The following is an 18157-nucleotide window of genomic DNA, read 5'->3' on the forward strand; positions in this document are numbered from 1 at the left end:
CAATACAGTGGCCAACCACACACGTCTGAAATATTTATTAGGGACTTGACAAAAAGATGAAAAATAAATGAAAGTCTTTTTTCATGGTCTTCCAGATTTTCAAAGATTGTTTCATGAAATTTACATGAGAATTTCATTTCATGTGTGTACAATCTATAAAGGACCTCTTCAGTAATGGTGTACATGTGACCAGTGAGGCACTCAACTCAAAAAACCATCAACACTGTTAAACAATCTCTGTTGATCAGAACTACGACTTGATAATAGAATAACCGAGTTTCTGCCGTGTGGAGGAGAGCAAACAGCTGGCTGGCAGTTTTTCTTAATAGCGATAACTCTGAAATTAACCGAACGGATAATTTGACTTGTGTGTTTCTGCACCAACCATGAACCGTGTGGATCATGAGTCAGTTCTAAAATTAAGGAGCTCACACTTGTTGTCTACTAAAAGGGATGTATTGCTGTAAGAGATTTTCCTGTTGAGTGCACTGCTGTCTTAATCACTAACAGGAAGGGAGGCTGAGCTAAAGTAAAGTTTTCATGTTTCTTTTAACACCAGACCCAGGATACTCTCTGTGTTGCCCAACTTCCACAAGCATGATTTGCACACACACCCACAGGAACATTTCAGGACAATGAAACCTAAGGCAAAACGCTGAAGATGTGCAAATAAAGCTCGTCACACAGTGATCAGGCCACCCTCTGTGGATTAGATGGGAAGGAGAATAAATTTCTGCTTTGTTCCAACTCTGAGACATCAACAAACTTAAGGAGATTTTAGGTACTTTGCAAAATTTTATTACGAAAAAATACAGTTTTGCAAATGTAATCGACTGACACTAAAAGAATTTCAATAAGGATGCTAACTGCTATATAGGAATGTAAACAGAGATCACTGTTTCATCTGAATCACAGTTCATGTACACAACATGGTGCCTAATGCTTACACGGAAGCACAAAGCAACAATAACATTAATATCCAAGCAAACAAACTTCTGAAAATAATCTGACTGCATAACATAAACTGCTGGGAACAATCTGCATCTGTTTCTCATTCTCTCACCACAAAAATTACTGTGATCAAGGAAATCTACGATTTCAGACGTTTTCAAGAATTATGCCAATGCATCTATTTCTTTAAAGTTACAGTGTGAAAGTAAAGAGTAAATATTCATGGATCATCAAAAAAAAAAAAAAAGTTTAACGGCCACATCCAAAAGTCTTATTCCACTCTTCATACAGCTCCAAATCTTTTGAAGAGACACTGGGTCGTACCGTCTTCAGGGCCTCCTGGAAGTCACTGTAGAGGATTGGTCGCACCTGATCAGCGGTGATAGTGGCGATGTCACTGAGCTGGATGCTGCGGATGGGCCCCAGCGCTGCCTCTCGACACAGCTGAGTCATATCAGCGCCGGAGAAGCCCTCGGTAGCTGTTACCACGCTGTCCAGCTCTTGTTCTCTCAGCTGATTCTTCTCTCGAGACATGAGGTTAGTCACAATCTGCCATCGGGCGGCTGCTTCAGGCAGGGGGATGTACAACCTCTTTGCCAGACGTCGACGGGCAGCTTCGTCTATCTCCTGAGGCCGGTTGGTGGCGCCCACCACCAGGATGCGGTCCTCAGCTGCTGTGGCGGCCCCATCCAGCTGAACCAAGAACTCTGTCTTTATCCTACGTGATGAGTCGTGCTCCCCGTCTGTCCTCTGGGACAGCAGTGAATCAATTTCATCAATGAAAATGACAGCGGGCTGGTGGCAGCGGGCAATGGCAAACAGGGCTCGCACCATTTTTTCTCCTTCGCCCACCCACTTGGACGTGAGCGATGAGGCACTGATGCTGAAGAAGGTGGCGCCTGATTGACAAGCAATACATTTTCCTATCAGAGTTTTTCCAGTTCCTGGGGGTCCAAACAACAGGATGCCTTTGGGGGGACCACGGAGGCCAGTAAAGATGTCAGGTCGCAGCATGGGCCAAACCACAATCTCCTTTATGGTGGTCTTAGCAAACTCCAAACCTGCGATGTCATCCCATGCCACGGGAGGCCCGTGGTCCATGATCTCACTCATGATCAGCTCAATTATCTTTGGCTCGAAGTTTTTCAGACGCTCATCCAGGATCTGAGGCTCCTGATTGGAATTACAGCTCGCCCCACCTTCTTCCTCCTCCTGTCGTGGAACAGGTGACACAAATTTAGAAAATGCACCTCGAGGCCTGTTAGCACCCAGAGATTTTTTCATAGCTGCAGCCATCCCAGGGGCCTGGCCTCTCTGGGGCTGATGGGAATGCTTCTTCTGTTGGTCAACAATGAACTGCTCACGAGCTGTTTTGAAATTACTTCCAGTTCGCAGGTCAGAGGCTGCTTGACCTCCGTGTGACCCTCTGCTGACATCCCCTCCATCTGGATTGTAAAAATTCTTCCTCTTAGATGGATTGGAGGTGGAAAAGATGGAGGACTGGTAGTTTTGTGAGCCACCAGCAGTACTTGGGTTTCCCTGAGGAAGAACTGAAGAAGGATGACTAAACACAGACTGTGGTCGGGCTGAAGGTCGGGAGAAGGGGCTTGGATTACCTGTGATCCCCTCAGAGCCTTTTGGCTTCTCTGCAGAAATATTAGCCGGATTACTGGTACTGTTGTTAACCTCTGTACTGTGTGTGTGCTGTGGTGGTCCTATAGATTTCAACAGTGCAGTCTCTGACCTGACTCCAGTAAAGGGAGTGGACAGGGAGCTGCCTCTGCTCTCTTGTCCCACAGATATGTTAACATCTGCTGGTGCCACAAGGGAGCCTCCTCCCCCTGTCTTTGCCTGAATCATCTTCTGCACGCAGGGCAGCTCCAGCACACTCTCCATGGTCAGGGACGACTCCCATTTGTCGCTGTAGTTCCTCTGACTGCGGGCCAGATGCAGTGCACTCTCTGCATAGTTGTTGAGCCCTGTGCGGGGGTCATCCGAGTCCAGCACTGCGGCGTAGCGCTCCGAGTAGGTCCTGAGCAGGTTGGCCATGCCGGCCTGAGAGAGCTGGGAGCTTGCCCATGCATACTGAATGGAGAGGATGTGGGCCCGGTAGGCATCTGCCGTCTGTTCAGGTGTACACTTGCCAGATGAAATGTCAAAGGACCTCCTCTGCCATTCGTCCAGGTGTGCGCCACTCATGCCTGGCCTGCTCCAGCCTGGTGAAGGAGAGGGGACAAAAGTTATTAAAAATACATGACCTCAGTAAAAGCCAAGGCACACATCACCCCTGACCCCCCCCCCCCCCCCCCCCACCACACACACACACACACAAAGTTAAGTCGTGTAACATTACATTCTTGGAAGACATTGTATGGCTGTTTTCAGAGAATGAGTGTGACTAATAAACTGAAATATGCGTGAAGCATTGGTGCAGCCCTTCCTTAACTATATGAAACTAGGTTAAAAGTTACGTATCTCCCCTGGTCGATATGCAGCTGTATTAGAGGCAAGTTCACGAGCAAAGCTGACGCAGAACCTTATCACTTTAGGTTATCATTCGTCCGCCTGACAGATAAATTTAGCTTAGCCTCCACTGCATGTTGCGACAAACAACCTAAGGACGGGACCCACTTGCATTTGTTTACTGTTTACTGGAAATACCCCGCACCACGTAACAGGTCACCATGCTGAGGAGGAGGGACGTCACTTACTATTAGTGATATCTTCTCATCTTTCTTGATATTGTGACAAAAAATAAATAAATAGGTGGTAGACGACAAACACAACTTTTATAACGTTAACTTTTTAACAACTGCTGTACTTCAACTCGCGGTTTAGCTGTTCCCGCCACCTGTTTCTTCCTCAACAGTACAACTTCCTGTCGCGTTCCAATTCGTTCTTCGAAAACCAAAATTAGTCTCTCCGCGCCGCCTTCACCAAATGTGCACACCCAGCCAAAAAAAAAACGATCTGACTGTGACTCTATTCAAACGACAACTGGCGGCTTAAGGAGAACAATACGAGAACAGTAAAGAACACAACTAAGGCACAACTTATTTAAAAATATCGGAACGCGGCCCATAACTTGTCACAACTAGGGAGTGCTCAATTTATCCGCCAGGCTCGCCCAGAGATGCGTTGCTGTGTGTTAATGTGTTTTTATACCACTTTATATTCGTCGTGAAGTTCTTGATTATTTGTAATGAATTAAAATCTCAGAGAGAGTCTTACCTGGAGTTAAAACCGCTTTCTTGAGTTGAAAACTTACGGCTTATGATTTCAACACCACTCGGGTGCTCACAAATCTGTAGTGAGGTCTACAACGCCATCTTGCGGCCACAAGACGCCAAACAAACGTCATAATTAAATGGTCGCTTTAGCGCGTTGCATTCTGGGAAATGTAGTATATGCGTTGTTGAAATTAAGTAGGGCACCAAATTCCGACATAAAGTCTTTCTTTCAGTAACTGTAATTATTCATAAGTCGTATTAAAAGTTGTCTTAATTTACTTTCACTATGAATAAGAAACAGTCAAATATCAACGACCCATGATATCCATGAACCCGTAAACTACACTAACCATAAGCGGGGAAGGAAATGTTTGTGCTGTCGACAGTGGATGACAGCGGCCGCTAAGCTTCAAAGAATAAAGCACACGCCGCCGCTGGAAAAAATAGGTTGCGTTTGTGATTTTTATGTAGCTAATAAACCAGTCGGTTAACGTTTCCTATACTTTCTTATTAAAGTATTTGTTACTGAGGAGGGATACCAGAAAAGTTTCCTGGATAGCTGTCCACATTGGTCGCAGTCCGTTAGCTGTAGCTAAACTGGAGACGGGATGTAAATTAATCCAGACGGGACCAGCCCCAGGAGCCGGTAGCAGCAGTCAGTCACACCCTTGTCTAGGGACACTGAAGGAACCCTGTTTGCTGAGCAACATGAACTTGCTGTTCTTCACATGTTGTGCGCTTTTATACAAATACGCGTTAGCCTCAAAGTGCTGAATTGGAGTTTCAGAGCACCAGTGCATGTTAACTGGGGAGTGTGGACTGGATATGACTGACTCATCATCATGGCACGGACAGAGGAGATAACCCCGAACCGTCTCTCTGCTGCAGTGCCAACCAGGCAGCCTCACGACTAGCTAGACAGCTAAGTTCTTTCCACATTCAGTCGTTTATACTGTATTCTGACCCCTCGCAGTCAAAGAGGCATCATGAATGCCCCCATGTACACCTTTGTCTCTCGTGACGACAACAGCACGGTTTATGCAGAAGTTTCCAAAATCCTCCTCTCAACCGGACAGTGGAAGAGGCTGAAGAGAGACAACCCCAGATTCAACTTAATGCTTGGTGAACGGAACAGACTGCCCTTTGGACGTTTAGGTAAGTCATGTTTTTTTTTCTTTTTTCCATTCTTTCATGTGATGCTGACAGCAGACATATGTGATCTGTGTGTGTGTGTGCTAAATTTGGAGTCCACCCACTCAGGATGAGACAGCTGCTGTGACTGCGCAGGGATGGGATTTGTAACATTCTGTGGAAAGACTGGGTCTTTTATTAAGATGTGCAGTTGTGGCCCACGAGCATACACATGTGGGTATTTGATTTTTTAAAATGACCTCACTTGGACTTTACAGGTCATGAACCAGGGCTGGTGCAGCTGGTCAATTACTACAGAGGAGCAGATAAGCTTTGCAGAAAGGCGTCCTTGGTCAAGTGTGTATCTACCTTGTCTATATCTTTAAAATCTATATCTTTTGCCTCACCTTCATTCATGTTACTAATGCACATACTGTATAAGTAAATTATTCAGAGGGGATTACATTAGCTGACCATTTCCTTTCTCTTCTATTAGGCTAATAAAGACCAGCCCAGAGCTGTCCGACTCCTGTAACTGGTTCCCAGAATCCTACATCATCTACCCCACTAACCTCAACACCCCTGTTGCTCCAGCTACAAATGGCATTAGCCATCTTAAGAACAATCCCAAGACAGATGAGCGGGAAGTTTTCTTGGCCTCTTATCACTCTAAAAAAGAGAGTGGGGAGGGAACAGTGTGGATAGCCAAGTCTTCTGCTGGAGCTAAAGGTAAAATCTCTTATCTGTGTTTCACGGGTTTAAATCCAAGATACAAATAGGCCATAATCATTTACACTTCACAGTCTTCTTTAATTATATTGACTTAAATCCAAAAGATTCAATATTCTTTCTGAGTTGCTAAAAGCAACAATTTCCCCTGGATAAACTCCATTTTATGTGAATATTCCTTGTATTGTGTACAGTTTCACATTGAAGATGTGGTACAGCATTTAGCGGCAGCTTAACATATTTGTTTTAATTGCAACAGGTGCTGGGATTTTGATATCCCACGATGCTAATCAGCTGCTGGAGTACATTGATAATCAGGGACAGGTTCATGTCATTCAGAAGTACCTGGAGAAACCTTTACTTCTGGAGCCGGGACATCGGAAGTTTGACATCAGGCAAGTCTTTTGTGTTTAACACAGACGCACACAGAATGTTCTAGTCTGTCTGGATTTTGTAACTGACGCTTTTATGGTTTACTATGCTATTGCTAGGAGCTGGGTGCTAGTGGACCATCAGTACAACATCTATTTATACCGGGAGGGTGTGCTGCGGACATCCTCAGAGCCCTACAACAGCTCTGACCTCCAGGACATGACCAGCCACCTGACCAACCACTGCATCCAGAAGGAGCACTCCCAGAACTACGGACGATATGAGGAGGGGAACGAGATGTTCTTTGATGAGTTCAGGCTGTACCTGCTGAACACGCATGGTGTCACCCTGGAGACCACCATATTACCTCAGATCAAGCAGATCATAAAGTAGGTCCTTCTTGTTTTGCGAAGAATACCTTAGCTCTCACATATCACATTGAAAGTTGAAATACATGTACATTTTTTAAAATTCATATATCTTTCCTGTACTGTTTCCCATCCCAAAAACTAATTTCTCCACCCCTATTTGTGTGTTGGAGACATTGTCCACACTCTACTACAGAAAAATGCTCACTGAGTCAAATCTGACCTAGTTGACAGTGTAGATAATGTACTCTTGTTCAAGTTACTTTGTCAGTGCATAACATTTACTCCTCTAGATAACCAGATGCAAACAGAAGAGATGAAATGAGGGATCTTTGTTGTGTCAAAGTCACACAATCACTTAAACCCCACTGTTGTGTCCTCAGAACCTGCGGTTTAAACTGCACCTTTGGTTTAGGCTGAACCTGGTTCCTGTAGAAATCAGCTAAACTCCATCAGAGGTCACTGTTTCTGAGGTCTAACTTAGACCTGCTGCAGACCTGCTTTAACTGAGGTTAATTATGTTCAGATTTATACAGTTTAGATCATTTTATTAATTTAAGAAATTTCAAGTCTTTCTCCATGCATGTTCTTTTGAAGGAATCACTAAAAAAATACAGTTATATCATTTTGTAATTACATTTAAAGGTGTCCCTTCTTCGTCAGTTCATTTTTTATGCCAGAGACAGGGTTAGGAGGATGTCTCCTGTCCATTCAATCACTGCAACTAAACAAAATTCACTCATATTAACTAACTGTACAACAGTATAGAAATGTAGAAACAGTGGAACCACTGCAGAACACAAAGCAGATCACAATAACACCAGTTATAGCATAACAGTGTTTTGCACGTGGCATGATGGTGCTGGGTGTCATATGGCTGGAAATGATTCTGCTGTCTGGTTTCACAGGAGCTGTCTGACATGTATTGAGCCGGCAATCAGCACCAAGCATCTGTCCTACCAGAGCTTCCAGCTCTTTGGATTTGATTTTATGGTGGACGAGAGCTTCAAAGTGTGGCTCATTGAGATCAATGGAGCTCCGGCCTGTGCACAGTCAGTAACATTCAGCTGATCGTTCATGTTAAAAATGTTTTACCTGTATTGACCACAGTTTTTTTTTGTTTTTTTTCATGTAATATATATAAATTGTCTACTCTTTTTGGTCAATATGTAATAGAGGATCAGAGTCCCAAATTTTGAAAACTTTTGAATATTTTATTTTTGGAGTTTTACCTCTTTAATAAACTTTCTTAATGAAAATATGACCAAGTGAATTTTCTGTGCTAGATTTTGAATCAGTCACAGGTAGCTGTGGGTTGTGAATGCTTTTTGTTGTCTTGAATTAAACTCACAAAGTCAGTGTCACAAGCGAACAAATGAACACTTCTGTTGTCTTCTCCTCTTTCAGGAAACTATATCCAGAGCTATGTCAAGGTATCGTGGATGTGGCCATCTCCAGTGTCTTCACCCTGAGTAGCAGCAGTGACTCCTCATCTGCCTCCTCCTCTCCTTACTCCTCCTCCCCATCCTCCACGTTCACCACCAATTCCTGCTCTTCTCCCAAACTGAGAGCCCCTCTTCACGTGGGCCCTTTCACGCGACTGTAAGCTCAAACACAAATATTCCCATCGTCTCCACCAAACTAGAAGCTTTCTCATGCTCTGTCCTCACTCCTGGACTACCCCAGAGAAGTAGCACATGCCAGCAAGCCGAGCCTTTAATTGAACCTTGCCTGTCACGCCTGGACGTAGTCTTTCCTTTTTATGGAAATCACTGAACTGCAGAAATGATCTCTGCCCTTCTCATTATGCATATTATGAACGTGAGGATGCTGATGAACTGATCAGCAGAGTCTGTGGGAGTATCTGAATGAGGACAGACGCCCTTCCATGTCAGTTCCACCACCACCGGTTTCTCCCTAAGCAGATTAATGGAGGTCTGAAGGATGCAGAGAGGCTCCAAGCGAGACTGTAGTGCCTTACATTTCCAGCCACGCTCCCTTAAAAAGACTGCCAGTTAGCTTGCTCTGTTTATCGTGACTTGTACTTGTTCTATAAGCCTTTGCACAGTTGCTCAATAAAATCACAGCGGTCATGATCCGTCCACAAGAGTTAGCAGAAAACAGATTCCTTGATATTGGAGATCTTTGTCAATTTGTTATTTTCTCATCAGGCACTTTTCTTATATTTTTATCACTTTTTTATAGCTTACCTGCAGCCATCATTTTCCATTCTTTGGAAAGAGGAATGCTAACGGTGATGAACAAGCTGCAGGGAACAATATGATTAAACTTATGACTCTTATATTAGCTAATGTATTAACCCGATATGTCTGATGAGCTAAACGTTCAAGATGTCAAGTTTCCCTTGAACAACAACATTCCTCTAACCTGATCATGTGGACTCTACATATTATTTACACTAAGGGCAGCAGGGTGGCACAACTGAGCAGGGAGACCATTCTTTTGCGTAAATACCCAGGTTTGTATCTGTCCCAGCAGGCTCTGCCAAAATGTCCCTGACCTCTGACCTCTCTATGGCAGCGAGGAAAAAAACTAAACGACTCCCTTTGTGGGTTCAGTGAAGTATTAGCTGACTTTATTTTGTTTTCAACAAACTCATCACAAAAAAATTGAGCTCATCTGAAGACACCTTGATGTTTTGTCATTTGAAGAGAGCATGTTTGTGTGAAAGCATGTAGTAGTGTGCATCCTCATAAACAGCACCTTTTGCCCCAGTTTGCAAAGAGCTGCCCTGATGTCTGTGTTCTACTTCTAATTTAGGAAAAGACTTTAGACTGTAATTGTAAAGTGTTGTCAAGTGTGTGGATTATGTTTTTGAACCTTTTGAAATGAAAGTAGAGTAGATTGTTAAAGTGTGTTCTTGAGTATTAAAATCAAGACCCCATCAAATGAAACTGTCTTGACACAATAAACATTTGCTTATAAGAGAGCTGATGGAGACCAAAAACACACAACCCTCCATCACGCTTCTGGTCTGGTCTGGTAAACATGCCGAACATGTTGAGTGTGTCACAGAAAAGTCACAGTGTACAAACACACATCAATTCAAAGCTTTCTCTTCAGTCACTGTCTGATTTGCTTTCTACACTAGGTTTTTAGGTTTTATTATTTTTTTGTTTCATGGGGTCATTAAAATATTTTATTTCTTAACATTTATTTTCACTAAATCTCTTTGTGAATAGCTGAGACCTGAGATGTAACTGTCCGAGATGACTTGTGTGGGATCTATTTTATGTTACTATTTGTCAGAAAGGAGTGTTTGGTTCTTCACTAGATATGAAACTTTTAGTTAGATCAAAATTTGTCACAGCTGCATGCATGGTAGTGGATTTCTGAAATTCCTCTGTTTGGTTTCCAGGGGCTCATTTTTAACTCAGAATAAGTCATTAACCTCTCCTCATGTTAGAATCCCTGCTGTTCCTCTTCCAATGCTTTGAGTAACATAAGTTAAGGGACACCATCAGAGCATTTATTTATGTTTTTAATCACTGTGTATTTGTGTTTACAAGATGACTCTGAAGAATGAAGGATATGTATGTGGCTGAAGGTCAGAAAGGTGGGGTGTGTACAGGGCACACAGGTTACACTGACAAAGTCCAGCATTGTTCTTTTGAAGAAACTGGGCTGGTGTAAGATAAATCCCAGTAACTAAGAACATGCAGTGTGATGAATCCATTACAGAGCCCTGCTGTAGCTGAAATGATGTTTGACAGTTTGGAAAAATATTAATGTAAGTGGAAAAAGGGTTTTTATATCATGATTGTGTTGATAAATGGGTTGATAGCTGATTTTGGAAATTTCAAAAGCAAACTATCAGTATTTTTTAAATTAAATTTGTTGGGAAATGTGTTTCCATCAAAGGGACGGGTGCCTTAGAGGGAATTGCATATTGATTAAAAAAAAAAAAAAAAAAGCAATGGACCTCCAGCATTTAAATGCACCTTCATTTGTTTGTTTGTACTGAAGTGAATTTGCTTCATTCATTTTTAGACCTCTTTTGAATTCAATGATGTCATTTCCTTTTATTCAGAGTTTCTTTGCATATTTGACTCTTTCTTGTTTTTCTCATGTTTCGTGTTTTTCTGGGATTTCCTCATCTTTACCAAAGATCAAATTCCTGCTGTAAAATGTTTTGTAGTTACAATAATCTGGACATTATCACATCAACTGGCCAACAGGATCTAAAAGCAAGTGTCGTGTGTGCTGTGCTTTTGTTTGGTGATGTTTTATCCAAAATTGTGCATGAACATTATGAACATAATTATCAAGCGTCTGTCATTTATATCTCTGAACTGTGCACTCTGAACTGATCTCCCTCATCTCTGGACATCTGTGATTGTTGCTCTGCCTGCAACCTGCCGCTGCTACATCCACCTGCAGTTTCTGGCAGCCAGCCAGGGGCGGCCTGGCCATCGGGAGGTTTCCCGAACCTCCCGAATTTCATTGGCTACACGACCATTAGATCAGATTCAGCGTAAGATATGATAGGCGGAAACGACAAGCGTAAGAGTGGAGGTGTACTTTAACGTGATAGAGTCGCTCATTGGCTATTTCTGGCTGTGGGGGGGCCATAGATCTTCCTGGATGCTCAAATGAGGTGTCAATCAAAAGCAGAGGGTAGGGACTACAAACCAAGCTCCATGAGATCAACTTTCAAAACAAAACAGAGGCGACAAAACGTAGAAACGAAGGAGCAATAGTGCGCTGTATTTTCCAGTCAGGTCATTTCGATTGCAACTTTTGATCATTTATGCACCTAAAGACATGTTTTTGACCGCATTTTTCCACTCAACGTGATTCTTTTCCTGACAAAACAAGACCATTTTTGTTGTTGTTGCCCTGCATGTTGAACCGCAGGGTGACTAGTAAAAAAAATAAAAACAATGAGCGACGACAGTTATTACTTTGATGTTTTTTAGAAGATGGTTTAGTTCTACCTAAAGTCATTTTATCTTGTAAAGGTTTATATCACTGAAAAGATAAGACTTTTAGCTTTTAAAATGATGTGCTGCATGTGCACCACCTTAAATGTAGTAGTTATGTAGGTAGAATAAAACACAAACATGTCCAAGAAGTAACATGACGGCCTGCCGGCGGGCCGTCGGAACGTTAAGGGGTTAACCTTACTACTAATAGAAAAAATACATAATACATTCATGGCTCCTACATACCAGCCCCTAATTATTAGGTCATCATACATAATAATTACCCACATTCATATTAATAGGAGACATGATTTGCTAAAAGTTCAACATTCAAAGTCCACAATTCACATTTCATCTTCTTTCTTCTTCTGTCATAAGTCAGTAAAATCAAATGTCTCTGACAGTCACAGTCCTTTTTAGCCATCATTCTGTGGCATCATGTGTCAGTCAAAACTAAAAATCAAGATGGAAATCAAAGTATCACTGTGTAGCAGGAAAGCACAGTTGTAGCACAGTGTAGCACAGTCCATCCAATACTTCTCCCTAAGTTTGGATAACGTGGTTACGACCACCATGCCCCACTTCACAATGAATATGCCTTAGAAGAATGTCTGAGATATGGAAATCATTTGCCAGTATCAAGGGATGTTTAGCCTCCGCTGGCATAGCTGACCTGCTCAGTCGACCACCAACCCTCAGAACACCATCTTCCACTAGTGGGCAGAGTTTATACATGTGGCTGCAACCTTTCACCGTTTTGCCACTTTGCAGCCTGGCGAGTTCTTCTGGGAACCTCTTTCTCTGACAGAACCTTATAATTTCCAGCTCAGCCTTCTCCAGCTCCTCCACTGACAGACAACTTGAAACTGTCTCTCCTTTAACAGCATCCATATCCTTCTCCCACAGACATCTTTCATGCAAATCCAGAGCAGACTGTGTCAAATCCATCCTTAACTTTCTCCTCTTCTGACAACAAGCCAAGAGCCACTTCTTAAATCTCAAGATCCAAGCAACAGATTTCCTCAAACCAGTCCAAGACGAGAAGTAACTGATCATGTGACTCACGGCATCAACCTCCTCTGCAACTTGTACAACATTCACTGCCACAGTTTCTTGACCTCCGGGTCTTCCGCTGGAAGCTCACGAACATCATCAGGATTAACAGGCCACACACTCTCAGGCTGAATGAAAAACTGGGGACCTGACACCCATGTCACATTCTTCAGAAATGCATCCACTTTCAAACCTGTGGAGGCCACATCAGCTGGATTACATGCAGTGTCTACATACCTCCACTGAGAAACCTGTGAAACCTTGAGAATTTCTGAGACTCGGTTGGCAACAAAGACTTTGAACCTGGAGGTCTCATTCCTGAGGTACTTAAGTACAGAGGCACTGTCTGTCCAAAACACTGAATCCTGAAGATCAATGTGTAACTCTTTTCTCCACAAGACATCAAGGCGACTTGCCATGGTTGCAGCAATGAGCTCCATTCTAGGGATTGTCACAGACTTGAGCGGAGCCACCCTGGCCTTCTCCATGACAAAAGCACTATGCGCTTGTGAATGTGCATTATGTGACAGTAGGTAAGTCACTACTCCATAGCAATCTTCACTTGCATCGTAGAAATGGTGCAGCTGTGCCCCTGTTGTTTCTCCAAAGTCTGAGGGCTTCAGACAGTTCATGCAGCCAACTCATCCACCTTTCAGCCACTGAATCAGGTATGATGTCATCCCAGCCGAGAGCTTTCCTGCATAGATCCCTAAGTATTTTCTTAGCTGACAACACAACAGGGCTCAGGATTCCAAGAGGATCATAGATGGAACTAACAGTTGAGAGAATTCCTCTCCTGGTGAGTGGTCTGTCCTTGATCACAATCTTGAACCTGAAGGTGAATTGCTGTTGCATTAAGAGTGATGTTATTTCATTTTGCTTTCTCATGATTCCCAGCATATTGTTTTGATTGTCATCTGTTGACCCAAATCCTGCATTCAAAGTGTATCCATACTGAGTTTCTGCGACATCATTTGCATGGTGATTCACTGGATGATGTTTGGATTCCTTAACTGACACAGGCTCATACTGAGTGAATGAAGGTGCAGTTTTTTTCTGGATGCAAGCAGTCATGTTTAGCTTCCCTTTGTTTCACTGACATTTGTGGAATAAAGGAATTTGCATTAGCATTGAGAGCTTTTGATTTTCCTTTTCCTAAATACGAGTTCATTCCATCTGAACACCTTGTGGAACTCTTTCCACTAAGGATACTCTGAGACCTTAACACATTTAATTTTGCCATGTGTGCTGCAATGTGTTCATCCATTTGAAGCTGCTCCTTTTTCCCTTTTCAGACGTTCCTCCTGTTCCTCCAGTTCATGTATATCTTTTAGCAGTTTCTGTCTTGCCATTAATGCTGCCAAGTCAGCCTCGGCCTTCAGACGTGCAGAAGAAGCAGTAGAAACAGCAGACTTTCTTCCAGTAGAAGAGTTTTTGCTTCCCACGTTTGACACACTGTCATTTGGTTTTACATCATCTTGCATGTCCCCTGTGCTGAGTATTGATGCAGCCTGAATTGGAACTTGAGGTTCATCCTCTGTTGGGCATTGAAGCACTTCCTCATTTATTGCAGCTGGATCAGATTGAGGTGGGTTGACGATGTTATGTTGTTGTGATTCCCCTGATTCACTCAGCCAGCTCATAACATCTTCTTTAAATGTGTCGCTGTATTTCATGATGCTGGAAAACCATTCATTTTGTCTGTTTTGTTCATCCTCCATGAGCAAAGGAATCAAAACTTCATGTGAAACAGTAGCATTTTCACAAAGTTGTTTTAATTTTTCAAAATGAGACTGAACATGTGAAACATTTTCCTTTGTTTTCATAAGAGACTTCATTTCTGGTATGAGTGCTTTCATTTTATTCACAATGATTTTGCGTTCATGTTGAAGTTTTTCGATTTTATTTGCCCAGGCTTTGGCTGTGAGTTTGCTTTGTCTTTTCCCACACTTCATTTCAGCAGGATTTAATTCACTAATTTTCCTTGATTTCCTTTTGATTGTTTCTCTGCTTATGCATTTAAAACACATCCATTTCACAACTTGCAACATCGGCATTTATTTACACGTTTCCTCTTATTTTCCGTTTGATTTTCCATCCACGTAACACAACCCACCCCTCCTTCTTCCACTCCGCTAAACACACCATCTAGGCCTCCTCGACCCCCACCCAGACCACTGGTTGCTAAGGCCTTTAAAAGCACCAAGACTGCTATCAGGAACTAGGATGCCCAGGGTCTCTGCTGTTTAAGGACATATAGCCACAATAATCCCTCTATCAACCCGAGGCCCAGGGAGAGTACACTCTCCCACAGTAAAGTAAATGTTTTTCCTGACGTTTCCAAGGAAAAGCCAGGACACAAAGTGCCGATTTTGATAAGAAAAAGGAAAAGAAAGTGTCAATTTTTAAGAAATACATCAACAAACCTAAAACCTATTCCATGTCAGCCACAGTCTGTCCCAGAATATGGACAGGTCATGGGTTTTAGTAAACTAAATCTAGCTCTTTTAAATATCAGATCCCTGGCAGGCAAATCATTCTTAATTAATGATTTTATTAAAAAGCACAACCTTGATTTTATGTTTTTAACTGAAACATGGCTGGGGCAAGATAACAGTGCAGCAGTTCTTATCGAGTCAGCTCCTCCTAACTTTAGTTTTGTAAGTGAAGCTAGACTGCACAAGAAAGGAGGAGGAGTCGCCATTTTGTTCAATGACAGCCTCCAATGCAAGAAGATATCCTATGGAAAGTTTGACTCTTTTGAATATGTTGCTCTTCAGGTAAAATCCTCCTACCAAGCAATTTTTATAACCATCTACAAAACCCCAAAGTACAACGCAATGTTTTTTGATGAGTTTGCCAAACTGCTTTCTATTGTATGCATTGATTTTGATTGTGTTATTGTAGTTGGTGACTTTAATATCCATGTTGACAATCCTAAAGATGGAAGTGCTAAAGAACTCTTCAACATCCTGGACAACTTTGGACTTTTGCAGCATGTAACAAATCCAACACACAACAAGGGACATATATTGGATCTAATTATTTCAAAAGGTCTCAATATTTCTGAGGTTGTGGTGACTGATGTTGCTCTTTCTGATCACTACTGTGTTTCTTTTAAAACCATCACACCTGCTAATCATAACAAAGCTGAAGAAAAGGTGGTCAGAAAACGCTGTATTAATGATAACACCTGTGCAGCATTCACCCAGGCATTTGTACCATTGTATCACCAACCCTGCCCACGGCTCCCGTTGATGACCTTGTAAATAGTTTCATTTCCAAAATTAAAACTATTATCGATCCAATTGCCCCGTTCAAGACCAAAGTTCTATCAAGAAGGAAAAAGTCACCTTGGAGAAATGCTACACTGGTTAAAGCTCAAAAAAGAATCTGCAGGCAGGCAGAACGCAGATGGCGAAAAAATAAACTCCAGGTCTACTATGACATCTACAAAGAAAGCCTACATAACTACAACCAAGAACTGAAAGTGGCAAGACAATCCTTTTTTTCTGACATTATTGATAGAAACAGTAACAATGCTCACACATTGTTTTCTGTTATAGACAGACTGACAAACCCAGAAGTATCAGTCCCACCTGAACTGCTCTCCAAAAGATCATGCAATGACTTTGCACTGTTTTTCACAGACAAAATATCAAAAATAAGACAGTTTGTAGTTCCAGCTCAGGTAAAATGATGATGTCACTTCTGCCTTCCTGTCCACCAGTTAGCCTAGCACACTTTAACCTGCTAGATAATACAGCACTTACCGAACTTGTCAAACAACTAAAATCTACAACATGCTCACTCGATGATCTGCCAACAAAATTTTTCAAAAATGTTTTTAACTGCTTAGCTTCAGATGTGTTGCAGATAGTCAACAAGTCTCTTGAGTCAGGGCAGTTTCCCCAAGCCCTAAAAACTGCAGTTATTAAACCTCTTCTTAAAAAATCTAATCTGGATGCTTCAGCTATAAACAACTACAGACCAATATCCAACCTTCCTTTTCTGGGAAAGATCATTGAAAAGGCTGCTTTCCAACAAATTCATGACTTTTTGGTGCAAAACAATCTTTTTAATGAATTTCAGTCTGGTTTTCGAGCACATCACAGCACTGAGACAGCACTTGTGAAAGTCTTGAATGACATACATCTGAATAATGATGCATCCAAAGTGTCTGTCTTAGTATTACTGGACCTTAGTGCTGCATTCGATACAGTTGATCACAATATACTCCTTGACAGACTGGAAAACTGGGTAGGACTCACTGGCACAGTGTTGAGTTGGCTCAAATCTTACTTACATGGTAGGGATTACTTGGTTTCAATGGGTAACTATGAATCTGACCGAAGAGTTAGATTATGTATTAAGTATGTATTAAGATTACATACGGGGTTCCTCAGGGGTCCATTCTTGGACCACTTCTGTTCAATATCTACATGCTGCCCCTAGCTCAGATCATCGAACATCACAATATCTCTTACCACACTTATGCAGACGACACACAACTTTATATATCAGTGTCACCGCACGACCACAGTCCCCTACGTTCACCAAGCAAGTGTATTCAGCAAATCAATGAGTGGATGTGCCAGAATTTTCTCCAGCTCAATGCAGATAAGACAGAATTGATTGTTTTTGGCTCCAAAAATGAAAGGTCCAAGATCAGTGCTCACCTTGACTCCATGTCACTGAAGGTTACAAATCAAGCCAGAAATCTCAGTGTAATCCTTGACTCAGACCTGAATTTCACCAACCATATAAAAGCTATCACCAAGTCTGCCTATTACCACCTGAAAAACATTGCTAGGATTAAGGGTTTACTATCCAAACAAGACATAGAAAAACTTATCCACGCATTCATTTTCAGTAGGCTAGATTATTGTAATGGCATCCTAACAGGTCTAAACAAACGATCTATCAGACAGTTGCAGCTGGTCCAAAATGCTGCTGCCAGAGTCCTAACAAACACCAGAAAAATGGACCACATTACACCTGTCCTCAAATCACTGCACTGGCTTCCTGTGAGTCAAAGGATACAGTTTAAAGTTCTACTAAAGTCAGGCCTGAAAACACACCTTTTTACTGACGCATTCTCTTAAATTGTCTTAACTGCACTCTTCTTATTTAATTATTTTACTGTTTTCTATTTTTTCTGCTACAATGTTTTAATATATTTCTTTTATTCTATTATTCTATTATTTATGATTTTAATGTAATCTGTAAAGCACTATGAATTACCTTGTGTACGAATGGTGCTATATAAATAAACCTTGCCTTGCCTTGCCTATTGTTTGTGCATTTAAAAACACATCCATAGACAAAAGCTAAATTTATCCAACACAGATCATCCACATTGAACGCAGCAGCGGAG

General features: G+C 42.0%; 2 protein-coding genes across 3 annotated transcripts; one reads left to right on the forward strand and one right to left on the reverse strand.

Moving 5' to 3' along the window:
* Positions 1-805: 805 nt before the first annotated feature.
* On the reverse strand, positions 806-4267 carry fignl1 (fidgetin-like 1). Of its 2 annotated transcripts, none has more exons than XM_041049086.1 (2): positions 4183-4267; positions 806-3167 (listed from the first exon to the last, which is right to left on the reverse strand). In XM_041049086.1, the coding sequence occupies exon 2, from the start codon at positions 3148-3150 to the stop codon at positions 1201-1203; it is 1950 nt and encodes a 649-aa protein (XP_040905020.1). In that variant the 5' UTR covers positions 3151-3167; positions 4183-4267; the 3' UTR covers positions 806-1200. The 2 variants fall into 2 exon arrangements, with proteins under 2 accessions (XP_040905020.1, XP_040905019.1); XM_041049085.1 differs by lacking the exon at positions 4183-4267 and adding an exon at positions 3663-3806.
* A 310-nt stretch (positions 4268-4577) lies between these two features.
* ttl (tubulin tyrosine ligase) lies at positions 4578-11117 on the forward strand. Its single transcript, XM_041050592.1, has 7 exons — positions 4578-5336; positions 5591-5669; positions 5809-6041; positions 6301-6436; positions 6533-6802; positions 7690-7833; positions 8189-11117. Exons 1-7 carry the CDS (start codon positions 5168-5170, stop codon positions 8385-8387), a joined length of 1230 nt encoding a protein of 409 aa, XP_040906526.1. The 5' UTR covers positions 4578-5167; the 3' UTR covers positions 8388-11117.
* Positions 11118-18157: the final 7040 nt, after the last annotated feature.

The sequence above is a fragment of the Toxotes jaculatrix genome, chromosome 11 (genome assembly GCF_017976425.1).
Source record: "Toxotes jaculatrix isolate fToxJac2 chromosome 11, fToxJac2.pri, whole genome shotgun sequence".
Classification (NCBI taxonomy): Eukaryota; Metazoa; Chordata; class Actinopteri; family Toxotidae; genus Toxotes; species Toxotes jaculatrix.